The sequence below is a fragment of the Brassica oleracea genome, chromosome C7 (genome assembly GCF_000695525.1).
Source record: "Brassica oleracea var. oleracea cultivar TO1000 chromosome C7, BOL, whole genome shotgun sequence".
Lineage (NCBI taxonomy): Eukaryota > Viridiplantae > Streptophyta > Magnoliopsida > Brassicales > Brassicaceae > Brassica > Brassica oleracea.
The window spans coordinates 38,336,169-38,359,022 of record NC_027754.1 but is presented as its reverse complement, the minus strand read 5'-3'; the positions used below and the strand labels follow the sequence as shown (position 1 = coordinate 38,359,022).

The 22,854-nt window shown below is 35.7% G+C and overlaps 3 protein-coding genes, 1 long non-coding RNA gene and 1 pseudogene across 4 annotated transcripts in view; 4 read left to right on the top strand and 1 right to left on the bottom strand.

Moving 5' to 3' along the window:
* The first annotated feature begins 2,506 nt into the window (after window positions 1–2,506).
* Window positions 2,507–5,955, top strand: LOC106302265 (agamous-like MADS-box protein AGL8 homolog). Its single transcript, XM_013738807.1, has 8 exons — window positions 2,507–2,789; window positions 3,693–3,771; window positions 3,849–3,913; window positions 4,443–4,542; window positions 4,622–4,663; window positions 4,733–4,774; window positions 5,505–5,608; window positions 5,722–5,955. The coding sequence occupies exons 1-8, from the start codon at window positions 2,605–2,607 to the stop codon at window positions 5,828–5,830; spliced, it is 726 nt and encodes a 241-aa protein (XP_013594261.1). The 5' UTR covers window positions 2,507–2,604; the 3' UTR covers window positions 5,831–5,955.
* Window positions 5,956–7,427: 1,472 nt separating this feature from the next.
* On the bottom strand, window positions 7,428–7,993 carry LOC106305381 (annotated as a pseudogene).
* Window positions 7,994–10,997: 3,004 nt separating this feature from the next.
* Window positions 10,998–11,797, top strand: LOC106305169. Its single transcript, XR_001262925.1, has 3 exons — window positions 10,998–11,138; window positions 11,258–11,544; window positions 11,613–11,797. It is a non-coding gene; the product is annotated as an uncharacterized LOC106305169 (long non-coding RNA).
* A 1,125-nt stretch (window positions 11,798–12,922) lies between these two features.
* On the top strand, window positions 12,923–20,833 carry LOC106302137 (G-type lectin S-receptor-like serine/threonine-protein kinase RLK1). Its single transcript, XM_013738664.1, is given in 4 exon segments — window positions 12,923–13,541; window positions 18,770–19,060; window positions 19,062–19,155; window positions 19,158–20,833. Coding segments are annotated over 4 exon segments (2,508 nt in total). The 5' UTR covers window positions 12,923–13,028; the 3' UTR covers window positions 20,768–20,833.
* A 708-nt stretch (window positions 20,834–21,541) lies between these two features.
* The window catches only part of LOC106304332 (G-type lectin S-receptor-like serine/threonine-protein kinase RLK1), a 3,686-nt gene continuing 2,373 nt past the window's right edge, over window positions 21,542–22,854 (top strand). Inside the window, exon 1 of the mRNA XM_013740740.1 lies at window positions 21,542–22,090. Coding sequence (XP_013596194.1) covers window positions 21,557–22,090 — 534 coding nt within the window. The 5' untranslated portion in view covers window positions 21,542–21,556. The remainder of the gene's footprint in view (window positions 22,091–22,854) is intronic.

Below are 22,854 nucleotides of genomic sequence, written 5' to 3'. Positions count from 1 at the left end.
GGTGAACCTGATCTGAGGTGACTGTGCCCAAGTGAACTCCTTGTTGAGTATGCATCGATATACCACCAGCATCCTGAAGAACCATATTCGCAACATTCTCCTTGCGAGGAGGCCAATTCTGTGAAGATTTCTGTGAGCCTGGAGCTTGAACTTGACTCTGTGTTTTAGGAAAGGAGGATGGTGGTTTGTATCCTTGTGGATAACCATGTAGCTTATAACAACGGTTGACAGTGTGACCTGCAAGTCCACAGTGAGAACACATGGGACGAGGCCTGTTTCTATTGTATCCTCCGTTATAAGCTGCCACCAGATTATCATCAGCAATAGGCTGAGAAATGTTACACGCAACAGCACTCGCACTCTTCATCGATCGTTGCCTCTCCTCCTGAGAAACCAAATTGAATACCTTGGAGATGTTAGGGCGAGGCTCCATCATCAGTATCTGACCCCTTGTTGCAGTAAAAGTATCATTAAGACCAGTGAGGAACTTCAAGATGTGATCTTGCTCTTCTCTAGCAACGATCCTCTTTAGACTAGCACAGTCAGGGCGTCCACAGCAACACGTATACGGGCCTTCATGATTCTTCAACTCCTCCCAGAGTTGCTTCAACTTTGTATAGTAATCACACACACTTTGAGACCCCTGTGTCTCAGCAAAGATTTGCTGTTTAATCTCAGCTGTTCTTGGTCCATCACTTTGCTTGAACTGATCATGAATATCGAGCCACTTCTGTCTTGCTGTATCCAAATACATGATGCTCTTTGCAATCTTCTTTTCTACAGCATTCACGATCCAAGTACATACAATATTGTTGCAACGAGACCAAGATGCAAAATCAGGATGATCTTCAGCAAGTTCCGGATATGATCCATTGACAAATACAACTTTATTCCTAGCTCCTAAAGCCATAAGCATCGATCTACGCCAAGTCGAGAAGTTACCTAATCCAGCTAATTTCTCAGAAACAAGAGAGATACCAGCGTGATCGGCAGTGTGGACGTAGAGAGGATTCGAGTTCGGATCAAGAAGAGATGGAGACGACACACGAGCTTCATCATTCACTGTACTCATCGTCACTCATGTGCTCCGAAGAAACGAGATCCAAAACCGTGGAATCAAGTATCAAAATGATCGAAAGAATCAAGAATCCAATCGATCAAGAAAGTGATCGGAATCGAGATAATCAGCAGGAATCGTAACGAATCAGTACTCCAACGAACGATGCGACAAACAGATAGATCGCAAAAATCTCCCGAAACAGAGAATCCACAAAGATGATAATCGAAAGTGATGTACTCATGGAGCTCGAGAATGAAGAAGGGAAAGATTTTCCGAGAAAACGAAGCAGAAAGCGTAAAACTTCACTGCTCTGATACCATATTAGAACTTGAGATCGAGATGAAAGAGACGAAGAAGATGATAGAGAAAAGTTTGTTAGAGTAAAAGGAAAATGTATATTCTCAAGTTAAAGTTACATTGTGTTGTACAATATATATATATACAACCGGTTATGCTAAACCATTGGTAGGCGAAAGGAAACCAAACCAATTGTTAACCACCTATTCTAATAAATTATGTTTCAACTTTAGTTGGGTCAACTGAGCCTAGTTTCCACTTGTGATGATACAAAGAGAAACTCGATACTTGAACACAGGATAAACAGTTTATCATAAACCCATATGCTTAAAATATCCTAATTATCACATGAGTGAATATATATTTTTTTGTCACAAAGATACTTCATAATTAAAGGGCCAAGCTCAAGTAGAAATTCAGAATGTTAGTCCACTAAGATTGTCATTACAGAGCTTCGAAGAGCTGCTTTTGCTAGAGAGTCTGATATAACATTTTTTGATCTTGCGATATAAGAGAAAGATAGAGAAGTGAATCCAGATGAGATTGATTGTATATCACTTATGATTCTGATTAACTCTTTTCTTTGGATTCATTAATTGCTCTGATGAGCGCTGTGTTGTCTGAGAAAACGTCGAGGTCTGATAGAGACAGTATGATAACTCCATGAAAATATCATATAAAACAACTCATATGAGCGAATATAAAACAACTTAAATAGAGACAGTGTGATAACTCCATGAAAATATCATATAATTTCATATACAGTTTTACTGTGCAAACGTGTAAGGAATTAATTATTTTTTTCCCTTTAATACGCATTAACATTTGAGTTCTTGAATCTTGACTGATTTGTTCTTAACCTTAAAAGCTATGACATTTAAAACTACGTACGGTACGGAAACAACGTAAGCCAAAGGGGAGGCACAAAACTAACGAACAAGTTGTAATTACAGTAGAAGAGAGCCTATGAGAACTCGACAACAAGTCGTATGGTTTATTTCCCAAACAGCCCTTAACTTTATCTCCACTCTGGTCTCTGTTCACACGCTTACGTCACTGTAGACTCACGCGAAACCTAACAAAAGTCCACGGAAATAATAATAAATAAATGAAAAAATTATCACACATTCAACACAAAAGATACCCAGAGAGAGATAAGAAAGAAAAAGAGAGAGGTCCTTTGGACATTTCAAGGTTGTCGTTTCTCTCTCTTTTTCTTGAGCTTTTGAGGAGAGAGAGAGAGAGACATGGGAAGGGGTAGGGTTCAGCTGAAGAGGATAGAAAACAAGATCAATAGGCAAGTTACTTTCTCAAAGAGAAGGTCTGGTTTGCTCAAGAAAGCTCATGAGATCTCTGTTCTCTGCGATGCTGAGGTTGCCCTCGTCATCTTCTCTTCCAAAGGCAAACTCTTCGAATATTCCACCGACTCTTGGTAATTATTTTCATCTATAAACCATATATTATATTATTTATATTCACATCGATCGTATCCATATCTGCTTTCTTGATTTTCAATTAGATTTGTTTTCTTATTCGTACGTCTCCATCTCGATTGTCGTCAGTCTTTAGATCCAAATCTTATCCCTGTGTGTTGCATATATACTGTAGATTTGTTTGTTCCCTAAGAAGTGGCTCGAGAAATTAGGGTTTTTTTTGGGATTTTACGTATATGGACGCATGAAAAAGCTGGTTATGTTTATTTTCCCTTGCTTTACCCGAATGAAAATAGCATAAAATTATGATACTTAGTACACAGACTCACGATTTGATTGCCTCTTTTCATGTATAGAAGCACGTGCTCACAGTGAGACGTACGCTTATGTATATGTATATAACATGTATAACACTTTCATACCAAAAAAAAAACATGTATAACACTTAATGACATATATTTGAAAGAAAGGTTGATTTGAAACAAAGAAATAAAGCATATACAAGGATGTGCTATAATCCAATGGACAATACATAACGTTCAACATATATGTAAGTTCGTACTGATATAAATGCGCTTTTGTATGTTTACATATGTGTTGCTTGTACTATCTTACCGTTTGCTTTGATAACTAAGTCAGTACTCGAATCTTGACATTGAATTTGTACCTATAATTTCTATAATGTTGTGTGGACTCACCATGAACCAGGTTTTATATACGTTTTTGTTTTATGTGCTTTACTTTTAGCGATCTTTTGTCAATATATCAAGCAAGGTAAACTTTTGGCTAAACACTTTGTAACAAATTAATGTTACAAATTACAACGTTTTAAATTATAGTCTGATTTATGGATCAAATTAATTAAGTAAATTTTTGTTTCTTTTGAATTTTCTGAAATCTAGCATGGAAAGGATACTTGAACGCTACGATCGCTATTTGTATTCGGACAAACAACTTGTAGGCCGAGAGATTTCACAGAGTGTAAGTTTTAAGATTTGGTTTTACGTCTAGCTGTTTATGTTCATAAGTCTTAATCCTAACGTATACCAATTTTGTAGGAAAATTGGGTTCTTGAACATGCTAAGCTCAAGGCTAGAGTTGAGGTACTCGAGAAGAACAAAAGGTATATAATATTATCTTGTAGTGCATAATGCAAAATTAAGATTGCTTCATAATCTGTGTGCTTGTCAACTAGCAATTAAACGTATATATACAAGAGTTGTTTTAACTGAACTAGACTTTGGTTGAACATAAATATCTAACGCGTCCAACTTGCTGCCTTAGCACCTATCGTTAAAAATACTAACACATAACACAGCTTAAGGGGGAATGCATTATGTAAAGACTTATTTCTCACAACTTAAAATAACAAGTACTTCTTGACTTAAGATCTCGTCATCTTCGAAATCCTTTATTAATATATGGTAATCGGGGAACTTACTATTTGTGTCTTTGGATCCTCACAATATTCTTTTTTTTTTTGAATGAAATCCTCACAATATTCATTTTCTGTAAGGAAATTTGAGCGTAATACCTGCGCGTAATATCACACATGTAGCAAGGAACAAAAAGAAAGCACAATGCTTATATAATAAGAAGTTGCAAAAATGAAAATGTGCAGGAATTTTGTTTTTTGGTAAAATAATGTGCAGGAATTTTATGGGGGAAGATCTTGATTCGTTGAGCTTAAAGGATCTCCAAAGCTTGGAACATCAGCTCCATGCTGCTATCAAGAGCATTAGGTCAAGAAAGGTAATATTAGAACGTACATTCATATGAATTGGAGTTGAAATTTGTGATGGCCTTTTTAATAAATTTGTAATATTTGCAGAACCAAGCTATGTTCGAATCCATATCGGCGCTCCAAAAGAAGGTATAGTGTCGCAACCAAGCAGACCATCATTTTAGATTTACGCTTACTTGTTTTATTTGATTTCATCAGGATAAGGCCTTGCAAGATCACAACAATGCGCTTCTCAAAAAGGTTATACAACTTCTTTTTATGTATTTAGTGGTTACATTTGTATTAAAAATGGGACTGAAAGTTGCAAAGTGAATTATACAAGTATGTCATCTCACCAAAATTTACAGTAAAAGATTATTTGAACAAAATATATTATAGCATTATAAAATATACGTATGTTTAAATATAATTTATTTACGATAGAATTCTCGAGTAGCTTTTATACTACTATTTTACAAAAATATTTGCATAATTAATATTAATATATAAATGTAGAGAAATGTTTCTATATTAGTATTGTTTACGACATATATATTATATGTGTCGGTAACAGTCTTCACGCATCAGATACATTATTGTTTATTTATTAGTAGTGTTTCTAATATTCTATTAGCATTAGAAATGGTTAGTATTTATTTTTTTATTATTAGTGTACTACTAAATATCAATGTTGAAAACATTTATATGCGTTAGGACAATCGGTTGTGAGTTTTTTTATGAAGCCAAGCCAATTAGAAGCCGATTAGTTTAAAAAACAACATATATAGTTTGATCGATTAATTGACCTAGTTTTGGAACCTTGATAGTTTTATTTAACTAAATGTATAGTTTATTTGAAAACTTTTAAAGTTGTTATTTTATACTTATATAAAATACATTATAAGAATTATATTTATATAGTAATTTATAAAACAGAACATATTCGTGCATCTGTATAGTATTAACAATGACAAAAGTTATGATATGATAGATTAAGGAGAGGGAGAAGAACACGGTTCAGCAAGGAGGACAACTAATCCAATGCTCCAACAATTCTTCAATTCTTCAGCCCCAATACTGCTTAACCTCCTCCAGGTATCGTCTCTCTTTCCGTAGTAATCCAAATTAGATTTATAGAGTTTGATTCATTGTGTAATGTACATATCTAGCTGTGAATGATTCTGATTAATTAGTCATTAAATGGGCAGAGATGGCTTCGTGGGTAGGGTTGGGGAAGAGAACGGCGTAGCATCATCACTGGCGGAACCAAACTCTCTTCTTCCGGCTTGGATGTTACGCCCTACCACGAATGAATAGAATTATATCTATATGTTAAGACAATTTATGTTTAATATTCTCATAATATTTATGTATATCAGCATTTTTCTGGATTTACTGAACCGATATATTTTAACTTTTAACTAGTCAGATAAAAATTTATATCAAGTGATATAATTACAGTGTCGACGTACGTACGCTATCACTTTTCACTAGATTCACTCCGTCTTATCTTTGTGATGATGTCTGATGAATGATGTGTTAATACTTTTTCTTTTGCTGTGGCATAAATGCGCGAAAGCAACACTATATCAATATTCTATAATTGTAAATGTGCTCACTAGGCGTATGAATTTAGTCAATTTACTCTTATTTGTAAATCTGCTCATTATGGAGGTGCGCTTTAAAGTTGTCACAGGAAGGTACCGCGTGGCTCAAATGTTTATTATGATTTTGGAGAAAAGGAAAAGTTAGCATTAGCATGTATATATTACAAAAGGACTAGGATAAGATCCATGCCTGTAAATTTGTAATTTGTGAGATAAAAAGAGATTAAATCTGTTTAATTTGGATATTAATTTGTTTTGAGTTGATTGTTTTGTGTTTTAATGAGGAGGATATAGATTGGCGACGTTAATATGGTTAAAGTTTTTGATTTTATGGTTGTAACCGGAAGCTATAACTACTTATTTGGTTGCATGTTATATGAAGTTTAGACAATACTGATGTTAAGCATTCATATTATATTCAAATTTCTAAACACATGCAAAATTAAATCAATTCGAGATAATTGTTGACAAAAAAAAATATTTATATAAAAACATTTCATTAACTAAGTCAAATGAACCATTAAAATTCTGTTTTCTATTCGAAATTCCTATAGATTTAGAAACCTCATTTACTGTGAATATTAAACTGTATAGATATTCACTTAAATTACATATATATATATGTAAAAGTATAAAAAGTGATTGATAAATATATAAACATATTGTTAATTAATATTGAAACAACTGTTTTGGTCAATATAACAGTTGAAAGTTAATATGTTTACATAAAATTAATTAAAAATAAAATTGATTTGTCATTAAGAAAAAAATGCATTTTCCTATTTGTACGAAGGTTTTAATCGAAACTTGTAATCTTCTTTTTATGTTGCTTATTTTCTCGACGATGACTGAATATATCTCTTTAATTAAGTATATTGACTTCTAAGAGTTGTTTACTAATCTTTCCACACATTACAACGACCATTAGAGCTTTTGATTCTACCAAACAGTTTGAAATGTAGATTTGATTACGCAGTAGGTTTCCATTGAATTTTCTCAAATACAAACATTTGATATGATTGTCTTTTGGTGTTAAGCTTCTTTATGCCAGTGATCATTAAACTTCTCAAATTTAGTTGCACCACAGCAACCATGACAACTAAACTTATATATTGTACTCCAAAAACCTACTGCATTATTCACATCTCAAACCTTCTCATGTAAAACCAAAAAAAAAATGATAGATTACCAAGAAAAGAAATCTTGGATAGTAAAATCAAAATATATTCAGGTTTATGGGTCAGGTAAAAGAGTATATCAAGATTTTGGCTAGTCTATAAAACTAATACGAAAAGATGAAAGAAAAATCAGTACATCGTTCTTCCCAACTCTAACTTCAAATTGATACCCTCTATCGAATCCGAACCCAGTTCCAAAACCCTTTACTTTTTTCCTTCAAAGTCCTAGCCATCGCCGCCTCTAGGAAAAAAGAGCGTGTAACCAACGCGCCGCCAGAGTCTTCCTTGTTCCAGTGCTTCCTCATGTGACCCCCCAAGAGCCTGTCCCATCTCAAACTCCGGGCCACATATCGAACAACGATGATGCCACCCCGTCTTCTTGGTCTTCTTCTTCATGACGATTCACGACTGTTCTTCGCCGCTGCTATTGCTAATGGGTTTCCTGTGGCTTACGCGATGAACTCCCAGAGCTTGGAACGATGAGAACTCTTTCATACAAGTCCTGCATCTGAAAACGCGACTCTCTGCGTCTCCTCCGCCGCATTCCCCAACTCTCGACAACAGCATCAGACAATTCGTTGTCGTATCTTCCACCGTCCGGTCAAAACTCTCACTTCCTGCAACCATGGATGACAATTATCTTAAAACTTCTAGGGTTTTTGTGTGTTCTCTACTGTTGGAGTTTTTTTAGTTGGTGTGTGCTATAAAGTGAGTTGTGATGGTTTGTTAAATTTATGGTATTGAACGTACACGTTAGAGCCGAGAGGCTTACAATATTCTAAGCTTCTGAGCCGTGATATACACTAAATCATCAACTTCTTGCTTAACAACCCATCCTTTTCGTGTCTGGTTTACGATTTCTTAGCAATGGTTTAGACGTCGTAGAAACTCATAAACGTATTGCTTAACAGCCATTTGATTCTTCACACTCTTCTTCTTGTAACCTCTCATCATCTTCCAACTCTAGTCTTTTCCTTTTTTTTTCCTTCTCTAGAGGTCTACCAAAATCATTCGTAAAAGCTTGTAGTGTCTCATATATCTCAGCGCCTGTTTGTATCCTATTAGCATTCCCTTCCTCCACAGTGTTGTCAAACCAAGCTTTTTTATATCTGTAACGATGGCCAGGCGGTAGTCTCCTTCTGTTACTCATGTAGACAAACTTGCGGCTAAACTTAAGCCACCTTGCAGGTGTATCCTTTCCACATACATTGCAGGCTTGTTTCCCCTTTACTTTACATCCAGACAGTGTTCCTAAGGCTGGATAGTCACTGATACTCCAAAGCAGCAAGGCTCTGAGATTAAAGTTCTCCTTCGCAAATGAGTCATACACTTCAATACCCTCAGCCCACAAATCCTTTAGATCGTCTATCAGTGGTGCTAGGTAAACATCAATGTTGTTACCAGGAGCAGTAGGACCAGGGATCAACAAAGTCAACATTATATTCTCAGCCTTCATACACATGGTTGGAGGCGTGTTATAGGTCACTAACAACACTGGCCATGTGCTGTGATTGGTGCTTTGCATGGAGAAAGGGTTCATCCCATCTGTAGAAATCCCAAGTCGAAGATTCCGTGGATCAGCAGCAAAGTCTGGCCATTTAGCATTCACTTGTGCCCAAGAGATAGAATCAACAGGGTGCCGCATTGTACCATCTTCAGTGGCATTGGTATAGTGCCAACGCAGATCTTCAGCCATCCTTTGTGATCTAAACATCCTCCTAAACCTGTCCTTGATTGGAATATATCAAGATGGGAAATGGATAAGCACAGTAATGAGTTAAAGGTGGGGATTCCGGCAAAGGTCCACCCGACCCGAAAAACCCGAATCGAAATCCTAACCGAAGTAGCAAAATACCCGAACGGATATTAAGTTAGGAGAGATTGGATATCCGAACCCGAACGGGTAATATCTGAACCCGAATGGATATCCGAAGATAACTGAACATATATATATTTACCCTTATATTTCTAGTTTACATCTCTCATTTTAAAAAATATATATTTATATTGATGTTACACATACTTTAATATCATAAGTATATATATATAATTATGGAGAAAATGATTTGATATTCATTTAAAATGCATGTCAAACTAATATCTATTTGTTTTTGAAATATTGTCTATAAACCTATTAATCATTCAATCTATAAAAAAAAAAAACAGTTAAGTGAAATCTATATTTTTAAATACAAAAAACTTAAAAAGTGAAAAAAATTAATTTTTTTTCTTTTAAAATCTAAATATCCAAACCCGATTCAAAATAACCAAACCCGAACTAAAAATACCCGAACCCGACCCGAAGTACAGAAATACCCGAACGGGTTCTCTATCCCTATACCGAAATACCCGAAAATTCGAAATACCCGACCCGAACCCGAACGGGTATCCGAACGCCCACCCCTAATTATTCGTATTAGTAGACAATAAAAATCAAATTTTAGCTGCTCTCCTTCGAAACTCATCAACTCATGTAGCCGATATGAACGTCTCGTAATTTATTTGTCCCAAAGTTTATGTCCCATTAGTAAACGTTTATAAGGAAACTTTGTCTTTAAACCACAATAATTTTTTTGAGAAGCTTTCTAACGTCGCCACGTCAGCTTTTTGTTCTAAAAACTTTGTGAAGCCGCCACATGTCAAAGGTAATGTGAATGCATTTAAGACAAATGCTTCTCTTTTAATATAAAGGGATGGTAAATTGAATTATCCTTTAACTATGTATTAATATGCGGTCTTCATGTATATAAAACTATGTATTAATATGCGGTCTTCATATATATAAATAAAAACCTGCGGTCTTATTCAAGTCGTCACTAAACCGTTGCAAATGAGTTGATGGCAAGAATCCATCCGTGTAAAATGTGATATATATGTTCGTTGATGTTTTTCTATAACGGAATTAAAAAAATAAAAATTTGTCATATGTGAATTTTAGTTAACCACCAAAGATGAACAAGTTCAGTACATCCTATCATCCCATTCCCATTACAACAAAGATAGAATAATCAAACAAAAGGAACCTAAACATAGGCCATGAGCAGAGGCGTGCCTACGCTGAGGCATTGGCCTGAGTTCCTTTTTCATATCTGTTAATTTTGGGGTCCCAAATTTACAGTTTATGACACAAATAAAATGATAATAGTCACCGAAAAATATGGTTTTAATTAACCAAACCTCCATTTATATTCTCATTTGTTGTCATGAGCTTTAACCTCTGTTTTAATTAATGTTGAGAACTGTTTTGTTTATATAGAATTTGGTTTTGTTAATAACAAAACATATAATGCTTTCCATTTAAAGCTTTTATAATTTTTTCATAAAATAGTTTCAAATTATGAAATAACAAAAACCCAGTTTTATTTGTCAACTTATATTAAAATATTATTATTATACTAATATTACTTATATTATTATTTAGTTGTTATTATTATTATCTATGTAGAATTTGGTTTTGTTAAAATGAATTATATTTGCCTTAGGCCCCGATTGTTCTAAGCACGGCACTGGCCATGAGATACATAAACCGGATAGAAACCGGAGTCATTAACCGGACAAATCCAGAAGCTAAGACCAACTCCAACAGAGGGGCTTAACATGGGTTCTAAAAAAAAGATAAAAAAATAAATGAAAAAAGGGAAATTAAACAGAACCGCTGTCTAAATCAGGAGTTTTGGAGTAGCTAGGAACCCCATACGTGGCAGTTTGATATAGGGTCTCTCTTTCTTTCTCGATCGAGCGTCTCTCTTTCACGATTGAATTTTTGTGTGTTGATTTTCTCAACAAATCCCTCTCCTTTTTTTCTTTCTCGATCGAGGGTTTTCGTCACCGTCCTCTCTGGTGAGATTTGGGAATCTATCTATCTGATGTCAAGTGGCAAAGTTTTGAACTTCTGCTACAAGTTGAAACAAAAATGCTAATTTTCTTCTTCCCTATCTTTTTTTTTTTGTCGTTGATAGGGAATATATAAGCTGTAATTAGCTGGAGTGCAATGGTGTTCTCACATTGAGCTTTGTCTAGGCCAATTTTAGTGGAATCTAAATTTGATAAAAAGCAACTCTTTTGGAACTATATGAAATTATGTAAGGTGGGTCATTCTCGTTATGGTTCCATGGTGGTTGCTTGTTGATGGAGATGTAACGAAACCTTGAAGTTATTCCAAGAAAAAGAAGTGTTATATTGTATAGTTCAGGACATCCGACCGAGCTCTGCGTTTTATCAAACTCTGCGTGATTCTTCATGGAAGGTGAATGCATTAAGAAGAGTCTTTCTTTCTTTGTTTTACTTACCTAAACCTTGAAAATGGTAATGCAGATAATCGATGCAGGAGAAACTATGGAGGAAGTAGAGAAGAAGATTCAACAAGTGGTGTTGGATAAAGTTAAAGAGTGTGCTCAAGTAAAGTCTCTTTCTCTCCTCTGATCATCTTTTAATGATTTTTAACCAATCCACTCTTGTAGAATGTTTGTGTTATGGTTTATTATACCAAGTTTGTGATTTTGAAAGAACTATTATATCAACTTAACAAGTATTTTGCAAAATTGATTCCGTTGAGAAGATGATGTTTGTTGATATCTCATTCAACTTCTTTAAAAAAAAAGAAATTAAGAGGTTTTCCCATTAGACCATGAAAAAATTAATTACGCTAACAAAGATTTTAAACTTTTCAAATCATACAATTAATTATTAAATTATTCATTAGAATCCGTAATGGGTTCTTACCGGTGGAGTTGCTCTAATAAACTACAACTAAAAAAGAAAACCATAACTTTAGAAACCAACGTTCACCTAGAACCGTCAACGGATTTAGGAAAGATCTATTCCATAGCAAATTTATAACAAATTAAATTTAAGATTTTTCTTTGTATATTGCTGATAGCTAGCTAGACGGTTGGACTCAATGGTAATAGCGTAAGTTTATAGTTGAAACTTGAAAGACATGATTCGAATCTTCGAATGTGGAATCAATCAAGAGGTTTGTCAGATGGAGGCATTTGACAAAAACATTTGACTTGTCGATAGAGCATGAAGAATACTTGAATATTTTTTTTAAGGTCTGTTTAATTATAATATTTCAATCTATCGGAAATATTACAAGTTTTTTGCCATTCAAAATACCTGATATATAGCATGAAGAGTACTTTGAACAACAATTTAATATCCCGATTTTCAAATCATAGTCTTTTTGTCCAAAAAAAAAGTTTTTCCCATTCAAACTTCAACCCGAGGAAACAAAAGTCTTTTACGTTTAAAATTCATAAATGGTCCTATCATAATAAATATATAACAACAGTAAAACTTCTATAAATTAATAATGTTGGAACTACACCAAAACTATAATTTTTTTATTAATTTATAAAAATATTAATTTATCGATATACTAATTGAACCAAAAATTCAATTTGAGACTATAAAATTATATTATTTTATAGAGATTTTTAGTGTATATTAATTTATATAGTATTAATTTAAAGATGATATACTTTGTACTCTTATTTACAACACACGTTATATGGCTGTAGACCTTTTTTTTCCTTTGAAAGCCTGTAAACCATATATTTGCATGGAGGAAAATACTCAGTTGACTCTTGAAAAACTGATACATTGACTTATGGAAAGAAAAACGTTCGATGAGTCTTCTTAACCCTTTTATACGTTCAGTATTAACGAAATATTAACCTTATATATATTATAAATCTTGTGTAATATATCTCAAGATCATTCAGTAAAATGAGATTCCTCTCTTGTTCGATGATTTATCTTTTTCTTGTTTTACAACTACAAACACTTCTGGTTTCGTCTGAAAACATCATAAATGGATCTATTCCTGTCGGAGAATCTCTTACAGCTTCAGAGTCCCAACAATTCTCTAGCTCATGGCGCTCCCCTTCCGGTGACTTTGCTTTCGGGTTCCGCAAGATCCAGCCTAACGATGGTTTCACTCTCTCCATTTGGTTCGACAAGATTCCTGATAAAACCATCGTGTGGCACGCACAAGCAGTCAACACAACCACCGGTCTTGTCCCTGAGGGTTCGAAGGTTACATTAACACCAGATCGCGGTCTGGTCATCACAGACCCTCGAGGTCAACAGCATTGGATTTCTTCACTTCCTCCAGGTAGTGGCTCTGTTTCTCGAGGGCTCATAACCGACGCCGGAAACTTCCGGTTCCTGAGCAAAGATTCCGGCGAAGATTTGTGGTTGAGCTTCGATCATCCCACCGACACTCTGTTGCCTACTCAGGTGAGTCAATTTTCTCATGATAACTAACTTCAAAACCGACGGGTAGTATAATTAATAATTCAATAAAAAAAGTTAATAATTAGGGTGAGCAAGAACGCCTACGGTGGTGTTAACCACCATTGGAGTCCTTAACAATAGTTAATTGTTTTTTTTATTAGTTAAGGACTCTAATTACAAATGTTGCTCCAAGAGCATCTCCAATGGGTGATACCCCATTGGAATCCTTAGAAATAGTGTTTTTTTATATTTTAATTATTATTATTTTTTCAGATTAAAAAAAAGAAATATTAACCAATCACGGGCTGCCACACGTCGTCGGACCCCACAAATAGTGCAAAGATTCACCAAGAAAGAGTCTTTATTTAAGGATTTTAAGGATCGAATCCTTAGCTTTTAGTGGGGTCTACTGATTATTTAATTATTTTTTCCCTAAGGATTCCTCCTTAAGGACCGCCGTTGCGGATGCTCTTATCCGTTATGAAATCCTTAGAAAAAAATTAATAAATTTGTAAAACAATAAAATTTAAAATTTTTATTTATTGAATGACAAAATGTAAACATACAACAATTAAACATTTCCATCATTACCAAACTTGTTTCAAATATTTTGAATCAAATTATATTTCAATTGTTCATGTGTATGTGGGTCACGAACTTGACTACGTATTTCAAGCATAGTACGGAGATTTGAAGGCTTGCGAATATATGACATATCCACCTCTGAACTTCTACTCGAGTCTCCTTCTTCAAACTCTGATATATCACACTGAGTGTATCCATTGCGTTCATTTTCTACTATCATATTGTGCAGTATGATACATGTTCGCATAACCATCCCTATTTGTGTCTTATCCCAAAAAATAGCCGGGTTTTTCACTATTGCAAATCGAGCTTGCAATACTCCAAAAGCACGCTCCATATCTTTTCGGGTTGATTCTTGAAGTTTAGCAAATAATTGTGCTTCAGGACTTTGAGGGTTTGAGATAGATTGGATAAATGTTGATCATCTTGGATATATGCTGTCTGTGAGGTAGTACAACAAACCATACTGGTGTCCGTTGACCACGTACTGTACCCTTGGAGCTCGACCTCATAAAATGTCATCAAAAACAGGAGATCGATCAAGGACGTTAATATCGTTTAAGGTACCTGGAGGACAAAAAAAACGTGTCATATCCAAAGATCTTGTGAAGCTACAGCCTCCAAGACAATTGTTAGCTTTCCTGATCCACGTGTGTACTGTCCTTTCCAAGCGGTTGGGCAATTTTTCCACTCCCAATGCATACAGTCGATGCTTCCTATCATCTCTGGAAAGCCGCGTATCTCTCCAATATCGAGCAGTCGTTGAAGATCCTCTGGAGTGGGTCTTCGTAGATACTCATCTCCAAATAACTGTATTACGCCTTCTGAAAATTGGTTAAACATGAAAGTGTTGTGCTTTCACCAAGTCGGAGATATTCGTCAATGGCGTCAGCCGCACAGCCATAAGCAAGCATACGAAGAGCTGCCGTACACTTTTGTAGTGGAGATATACCTAATCTTCCGACAGCATGTCTTCTTTGTTGAAAGAATGGAAAAGTTTCTGAGAGGCGATCGACAATACGCATGAATACTGACTTGTTCATGCGGAAACGGCGTCTGGATAAATGAGGCGGAAATGTCAGATTTTCACTGAAGTAGTCATTCCATAGACGGGTATGGCCCTCTTCGTGGTTTCGTTCGGCATATGCACGTTTCCTCTGTTTCTTTGTTTGGTTCTTTACGATGTTGTTGTATGTATCTTCAAAATATTCATCGACAGCCTCATCCAAAGCCGCATTTAATCTTTGATCGACTTCATCTGCCATATTTGGCAATCTTTCCTTTTAAAAAAATAATAACTATTTAGGTTTATGGATCATGTTTAGAGTAGGAAGAGTTGTAATAAGAAGATGAAGATTGAAGAGGAAAGAATGGAAGAAGAGGAAAAAATAACTAATTAGGTTTATACATCTTTATTTATGCATGTTCTCTTCTTCTAGTTAATTATTTGGGGCCAATACCTTTTGTAAACTGAAGATTGAAGAGGACAGAATGGAAGAAGAGGAACAAAATGTTGAGAAGTTAAAAGATCAACTACAAACTGTGGAATAAGAGGAAAGAAATTTCATAACATGTTTAGAACATCTCGTGGTTCAAGTTCTGAGTACAAGAAATGCAACACTACACACTGACTTATAAAGACAACTTCGAAATACAAAGCAACAAAGTAACATACAACCCGTGAACCTCTGACTTGGTTCACATGCGCAATACAAAAGCAATAGAAAGCAACAAAGAAACAGACAACCCGTGACTGAACAAGGAAGAGACACCATCTTTTGTCTTCATCTGGCACATGTCTTTTACTTCACCTGAAACAAAGCATATGAGATGAGTAAATAAAGTAAAAAATAGTTAAAAACTTGTAATGCAAACATAACTAAAGCTAACAAACCATCACTCATGACAACAATTCAGACAACAGTTTCGTTTTCAGAGCTAATTCCATCTCAGTGAGTGGCTCCGGCTTTGCAAGCAAACTCTCTAGCAAACTTTGCTTTGAGATTTGCTTTTTCATCTCCATCAGTCCTTGTAGCTTGGTTAATTCTTCATCTTTTCCAGTTTTGTGCCTCTTACCCGCAGCCTTAGCAGCCTTAACCCCTATTGGTCTATCTTCTGGCTCTGGCACTGGAGAATCAACTTTTTTGCGCTTATCCTTGTCCTTCTCCATATAGGTGGAGCACCATTTCACATCATGCCTAAGCTCCCTCCACGCATGTTCCAAGTTGAACTTCATGTTCTAGTCACTGTTGAATATATCCAAGGCAGCCTTCATCACATCGTTGTCATTTTGCCCGCTTCTCTGCTCCCTCAGTGCCATGTCGTAGCAGCCAGCAAACTTACAGACCAAATCATTGATCCTAACCCATCTTTGCTTGCATTGCCCTAGTTCTCTTGGCACTGTCCCAACCAGGAGAGGACTGGAGTTGTAGTACTCTACAATCCTCTTCCAGAAGGCAACATCTTTTTGTTCGTTACTGACTATTGAATCTTTGCTGGTGTTGAGTCAAGCACCAATGAGGATTAAATCCTCCTTCACAGACAACTTTCTCTTTTCTTTCACACTTGACTCTTGCGGAGATTGGGTACTAAACAAAGGAGGTTCTAAAGAGTCAAGGTCAACTGACCCTTGGCTCGCTAAGAGGTTAACAAAACTAGAGGAGCTTGCCATTTAGAAAGATAGTACAAACAACTATCTTTAGGAAGAAGTTTGTGTGATTCTCTACTGGAAACGAGTAAGATTAAATAAGGGATTCTACATTGAATACTAGTAGAAAACTGTCATATCACAACAGCTAGAGACAATTTAATGAAGTTTTAGTTTGCAAGATGCAGTTAGGGTCAATTTAATGGTGGTTTAGTGTGCATTTATAACTACAAAGTCGAAAAGTTCATTAACGCAAAGTAATTGTTTTCAAACTTAACAGTTACCGACAGTCCTATCCGTTTCTATTCAAACTACTCAAACAACAAACAAATAAAGAAGAACGATGGTCGCATTTAAATTAAAGAGATAGAAAGAACAGTTCACACCTCGTAGTCTTTTCAGATGAAGTATCTTTTCCCAGGGAGGTAGTCATACGTATCCTCTTCATCTACGATTTCCTTCATGATTGATCCACAGCAGCACAGTTTGGGAATCCCCTGTTGCGCATCTGCAACGAAATCAAGCATGTTGATGTACGCTTTGTGTGCTTTCATATCCCGGCGTTCTTCCTCCATTTCAGTACCTGCAAGACGAAAAAACTTATCATCAGATTCACTTGATTGTGACCAAATCAAATCCAGAAGAAAACCCTTAATCGATTGTGAACTCAATCCAGAACCTTTAATCGCGACGAGAACAACAAACAAGCGGATCGAAAAGAAGAAAATAGCAAACCCACAAGAAAACCCTAATTCGATTTAAATCCCCAATCCCATTTGCTCAATCCCGAACCTTTAATCACGACAATAACAACAAACCATCACGTCCAAAAGAAGAAAATAGCAAACCCAGACGAAAACCCTAATTCAATTAAAATCCCCAATCCGATTTCAAACCCTAAATCTATTTAAACCCCACAATCGAACTCTTAAAACTGATGAAATCAACATGCATCAAGCCCAGAAGGAAAAAAAGACAGACAGAGAGCTCGGATTTACCTTCATCGCCTCTCTTATCGCCTCTCTATTGCCTCTCTATTTTTTTTCGGATACTCGAAAAAATGAATTTGGTCGCGTGTTTTTTTCTCTCTCCTCACGAAAGACAATCTAACCCGAGCCAATCACAGAACGCCAGCACATTACGGACTTCGTCCTTCTTCTCCTTAATTAAGGATTCATCCTTAGCTTTATCGTTACTTTTAATGTTTTTTTTAATCTTAAAACGCTAAGGATTAGCTTAAATCCCCCGTTGTACATGCTCTAAGAACCCTGTGCCCCAGAGTTAAAACACTTTTGGTACGGAATTTCATTCTTTAAATAGGAACTAGATCTTGACCCGTGCGGCCGCACGGGTATTTGCTTTCGTAAACATTTAAAATTAAATACATACATTATTGTACTAATTAAATTAGAAGAGACTAATTAATTAAATATAATTGAGTTATTTTTATTATTCTAAAATTTTAAACGATTTTGATTAATTTATTTTCAATAAACCAATAAATTAATCTGATAATTTAATCTATTTTATAGTTTTTTATGGATTGCAAAATTGAATTTTTGATTTTGATTTAAATTAAATAAAAGATTGTATATCTTCTAAATTTATTAGGTAGCTAAATATTAGGCAATTTCGTAATAATTTTTTGGAAATTGTTATTTATAAGGTCAATGGCATTGGATAGTAATTATTGAGGAAAACTTAGGGTTAAGATTTATTTGTACTTTAGTTTTAATAGTTTAGATATATCTAAATACTGATTATGAGTATGAGCGAGATTATGGAACTAATGTCCATATATAGCTTCCATGGTTTATAAGCAAACTTGAGGCAGATACTTTTGTCTAGGGTTTTCTTATTAAAATTTTGAATAATGAAAAGAAACAATGATATATATTTTTTGTCAAATAACCATGTTATCTTTTTTTTTTAAGTTTCACATAAAATCATAGTATTTCATACGTTATTGTAAGCATATATAGACTCGGTGATGATGCAGAGTATAGAGATTGGAAGTAATCTCTCATCTCGCCTAACGGAGACAAGTTTCAAGAAAGGAAGATTCAGGCTACATCTAGGTGACGACGGAGATCTTAAACTTCTCGTTCTCAACTCCAAGTCTCTAGCGGAAACAGATGTATACTTCTCCTACTACGAAAGCGGCACGACGGAACCTAACCCCGGGACTAGATTAGTTTTCAACCAGTCAGGCTACATGTATGTTTTACGAAGCGATAACGCAACAAGATTTGGTATCAAAGAAAACGTTCCCGTATCCTCTGGAGACGTATATCGCCGCGCCGTTCTACATTTCGACGGGGTTTTCGCTCAGTACCATCACTCCAAAGAGCAGGGGAGCAACGGGTGGGAGTTGGCTTGGGCTGTGCCGGATAATATATGTGAGAAGAGCTCCGAAGAAGCTCTTGGTAATGTAGCTTGTGGGTTTAATAGTATATGCATTTTGGGTGATGATCAGAGGCCGAAGTGTCAGTGTCCCGAGAAGTTCTCGTTGATGGATCCTAGTGACGAGTACGGTGACTGCAAACCGGATTTTGAGATGCAGACTTGTGGACCAGAGAATAACGAAACTGAAAACGTGCATGTTAATGCTTACGAGCTTATGCGTGTAGACCGCACGAACTGGCCGTACGGGGATTACCAGAGGTACAAAAACTATGATGAAGACACGTGTAGAAATGCTTGTCTTAGCGACTGTTTCTGTGCTGCTGTTGTTTACGGAAATGATCGAGTATGTTGGTTGAAGAGGTTTCCATTGTCTTTTGGACAGAGAGCACCTAATGGTAATCACGATGATGGACGTGATAGCTATACACTCATTAAAGTTTTAAAAGGCGTTGTGGATTTTCCAGTTACCAGATACAGAGGGAGAAACAGCGGCTGGTTGATCATCGCTTGTTCGGTTTTGCTTGGAACTTCAGCTCTTTTTAATTTCATATTACTTGCTCTATATAGAAGGATGAATAAGAGGGAGAAGAGGAAGAAGAAACGGAGTCAAGCTAGAGATATCGGTCCCGCGACATCTATCGCAGTTGAGTTGAATCTGAGGGTCTTTACATACAGAGAGCTCGTGGTGGCTACAGGAGATTTCATGGACGAGCTTGGAAGAGGAGGTTTTGGGATCGTTTACAAAGGATTTATAAAAATTTGTGGTGGTGATGAAGTTGCCGTGGCTGTCAAGAAACTAGACCGTGTTGCTCAAGAAAACGAGAAAGAGTTCAAGAATGAGGTTAAAGTGATTGGTCAGATCCATCACAAGAATCTAGTGAGGCTGATTGGCTTCTGCAACGAAGGACATAGCCGTTTGATAGTCTATGAGTTCATACCACACGGGACACTAGCCGATTTTCTCTTCAGGCGTCCGAGACCGAGCTGGGAAGATAGGAAGAGGATCGCGGTTGGGATTTCTCGCGGAATATTGTATTTACATGAAGAATGTAAGGAGCAAATCATACATTGCGACATAAAACCACAGAACATACTTCTAGATGCGTCTTACAACCCTAGAATCTCGGATTTTGGTCTAGCAAAGCTTCTGATGATGAACCAAACGCATACGCTCACCAACATCCGCGGAACAAAAGGGTATGTTGCACCTGAGTGGTTCAGGAACAGTCCCATTACATCCAAAGTAGATGTCTATAGCTACGGAGTCATGCTTTTAGAAATCGTGTGCTGCAAGAAAGCCGTCGATCTTGATGAAAGCGTGATTCTCATCGATTGGGCTTACGATTGTTTCCGAGACAGGAGGTTGGAGGATCTAATCGAAGACGATTTGGAGGCGATTGAGGACATGGAGATGGTAGAGAGATATGTGAAAATAGGGATATGGTGCATACAAGAAGAATCAGGATTGAGACCTAACATGAGAAATATTACACAGATGCTTGAAGGTGTGACTCAAGTTCGTGATCCTCCAAACCCTTGTCCTTATAGTGTATTGTCTTGTGATGAGTATCTGTCTTGTGGTCCAGTGTAATGAGTGTAAAGGAAAAATGTGTACCGTAAAGGGAAAATGTGAATCACAAAAATGAGTTACATTTCAAAGGATCAACATCTTGTTATTATCTTCTTTTTTTTTAATATATGTTATTATCTTTGATGATGCACATCATTTATTTAAAGAAGTTGCATAATACCAAATACCATATACAACAAAAAAAAAAAAATTGAAACACACAAATATAATACATTATTGACCTGTTAGTCTCAACTCTCAAGTATTTACTGGTGTTACAATAGTAAAGTTGAAAAGATCATGATTGATGTCTCTTAATTTTATATAATAGTGGTTGGTAAGAAAATACGACTTTTCCATTAAGAGGATGATTAGTTTAAGCTTTGCATTTGATATCCCAACTTATATAGATAAAGATAATATCTTTTGCTATTCAGAAAACCTAGGGAAGCAAAAGTCATTTACGTTTACAATTGAGAAATGTCTTATTAAACATACAAATTACAATAACCACACACTTGTACGCAGTTTATTCCACACGTTAAAAGACTCTATAGAGTCTGAGCACATATTCAGAGCTGTATGGATAAAAAAAAAGCTCAGTTGACTCTTCAAAATCTGCTCCATTGACTCTCAACCAAAAAAAAAACCATTCAGCAAGTCTTCCTACACTTTTTCTACGTTCAATAGTAACGACCAAATCAATTTAAAACCATATTAAAATAATAAATATAATCTCATTACTTGCTTCAGAAAAATGGGATTCATCTATATATATACATATAATCTCATGATCTTTGCCTCACCAAAATGGGATTCCTCTCGTGTTCGATAATCCATATTTTTCTTGTCCTGCAACTACAAACACTTTGTGTTATCTTGACAGTTTCATCTCAGAACATCATAAATGGATCTATTCCTGTCGGAGAATCTCTCACAGCTTCAGAGTCCCAACAATTCTCTAGCTCATGGCGTTCCCCTTCCGGTGACTTTGCTTTCGGGTTCCGCAAGATCCAACCTAACGATGGTTTCACTCTCTCCGTTTGGTTCGACAAGATTCCTGACAAAACCATCGTGTGGCATGCACAAGCAGTCAATACGACAACCGGCCTCGTCCCTGCTGGTTCGAACGTTACACTAACCGCAGATCGTGGTTTGGTTCTGACCGACCCTCGAGGTCAACAGCTCTGGAGTTCTTCACTTCCTCCAAGTAATGGCTCTGTTTCTCAAGGGCGCATAAATGACGCTGGAAACTTCGGTCTGTTAAGCGAAACAACAGAAGATTCCGGCGAGTTTTTGTGGTCTAGCTTCGCAAATCCTACCGACACTCTGTTACCTACTCAGGTACTTTAATCTTTGTTATGCAATCTCAGATATTACCTCTACCTGAATATAGCATTTTGTTTTTGTCTGCGTGTTTACAATTTAGAATGTCATTTTCCCATTAGATAAAACATGAACATATAGACTGTTTACTTTAAATAAATAAATATATATATACATATATGTATATATAAAAGATTGTGAACTTATTAGGAATTACACAACTAAAACTTAAACAAAATAAGATTAAAACTAGAGTAATACTCCATGCGTTTCAAATTGTTTTAGAAGATTTTATTTTTTCATAATATAGAAAATTTCACATATCTAGATAATTTTAATTTTATGAAATTTTTTGTAACCAATGGTATTTTTTGTTTTTATTTATAATTAAAGAAATCTATTTTCAAATTATATTTTCAATGATACTTTATAGAAAATGTAAATTTTTAATATAAGTGTATTACGTCAATACATCGTATGTTATGAAACATAGAGAATATAAATGATATCAATACATTCACTCATTACCAATTGGTTTTGATTTTTAAAGACGTTTAATTACAATTTTACAAAACTATTATTGATATAAATAACATCTGCAAGACTGCAACAAATAACGGGACAAAGCTTATCTCATAAACACTAGACATTAAGTTTGACACAATTCAATTACGTAAACTAATATCATAAGTCTCCTTATACTCTCGTCGTCAAAAGCTGTATGTTAAGGATCGATGTTGAGAGTGGCGGAGCCAATTCATTGGGAGGGGGGGGGGGGGGCC

Bases quoted from the DNA above. Each gene is read 5' to 3' on its own strand.
- LOC106302265 (XM_013738807.1), top strand. From the start codon at position 2,605: ATGGGAAGGGGTAGGGTTCAGCTGAAGAGGATAGAAAACAAGATCAAT. The intron at 3,914-4,442 runs GTATATAATATT...AATAATGTGCAG, and splicing joins GTACTCGAGAAGAACAAAAG to GAATTTTATGGGGGAAGATC. The intron at 4,775-5,504 runs GTTATACAACTT...ATGATATGATAG, and splicing joins ACAATGCGCTTCTCAAAAAG to ATTAAGGAGAGGGAGAAGAA.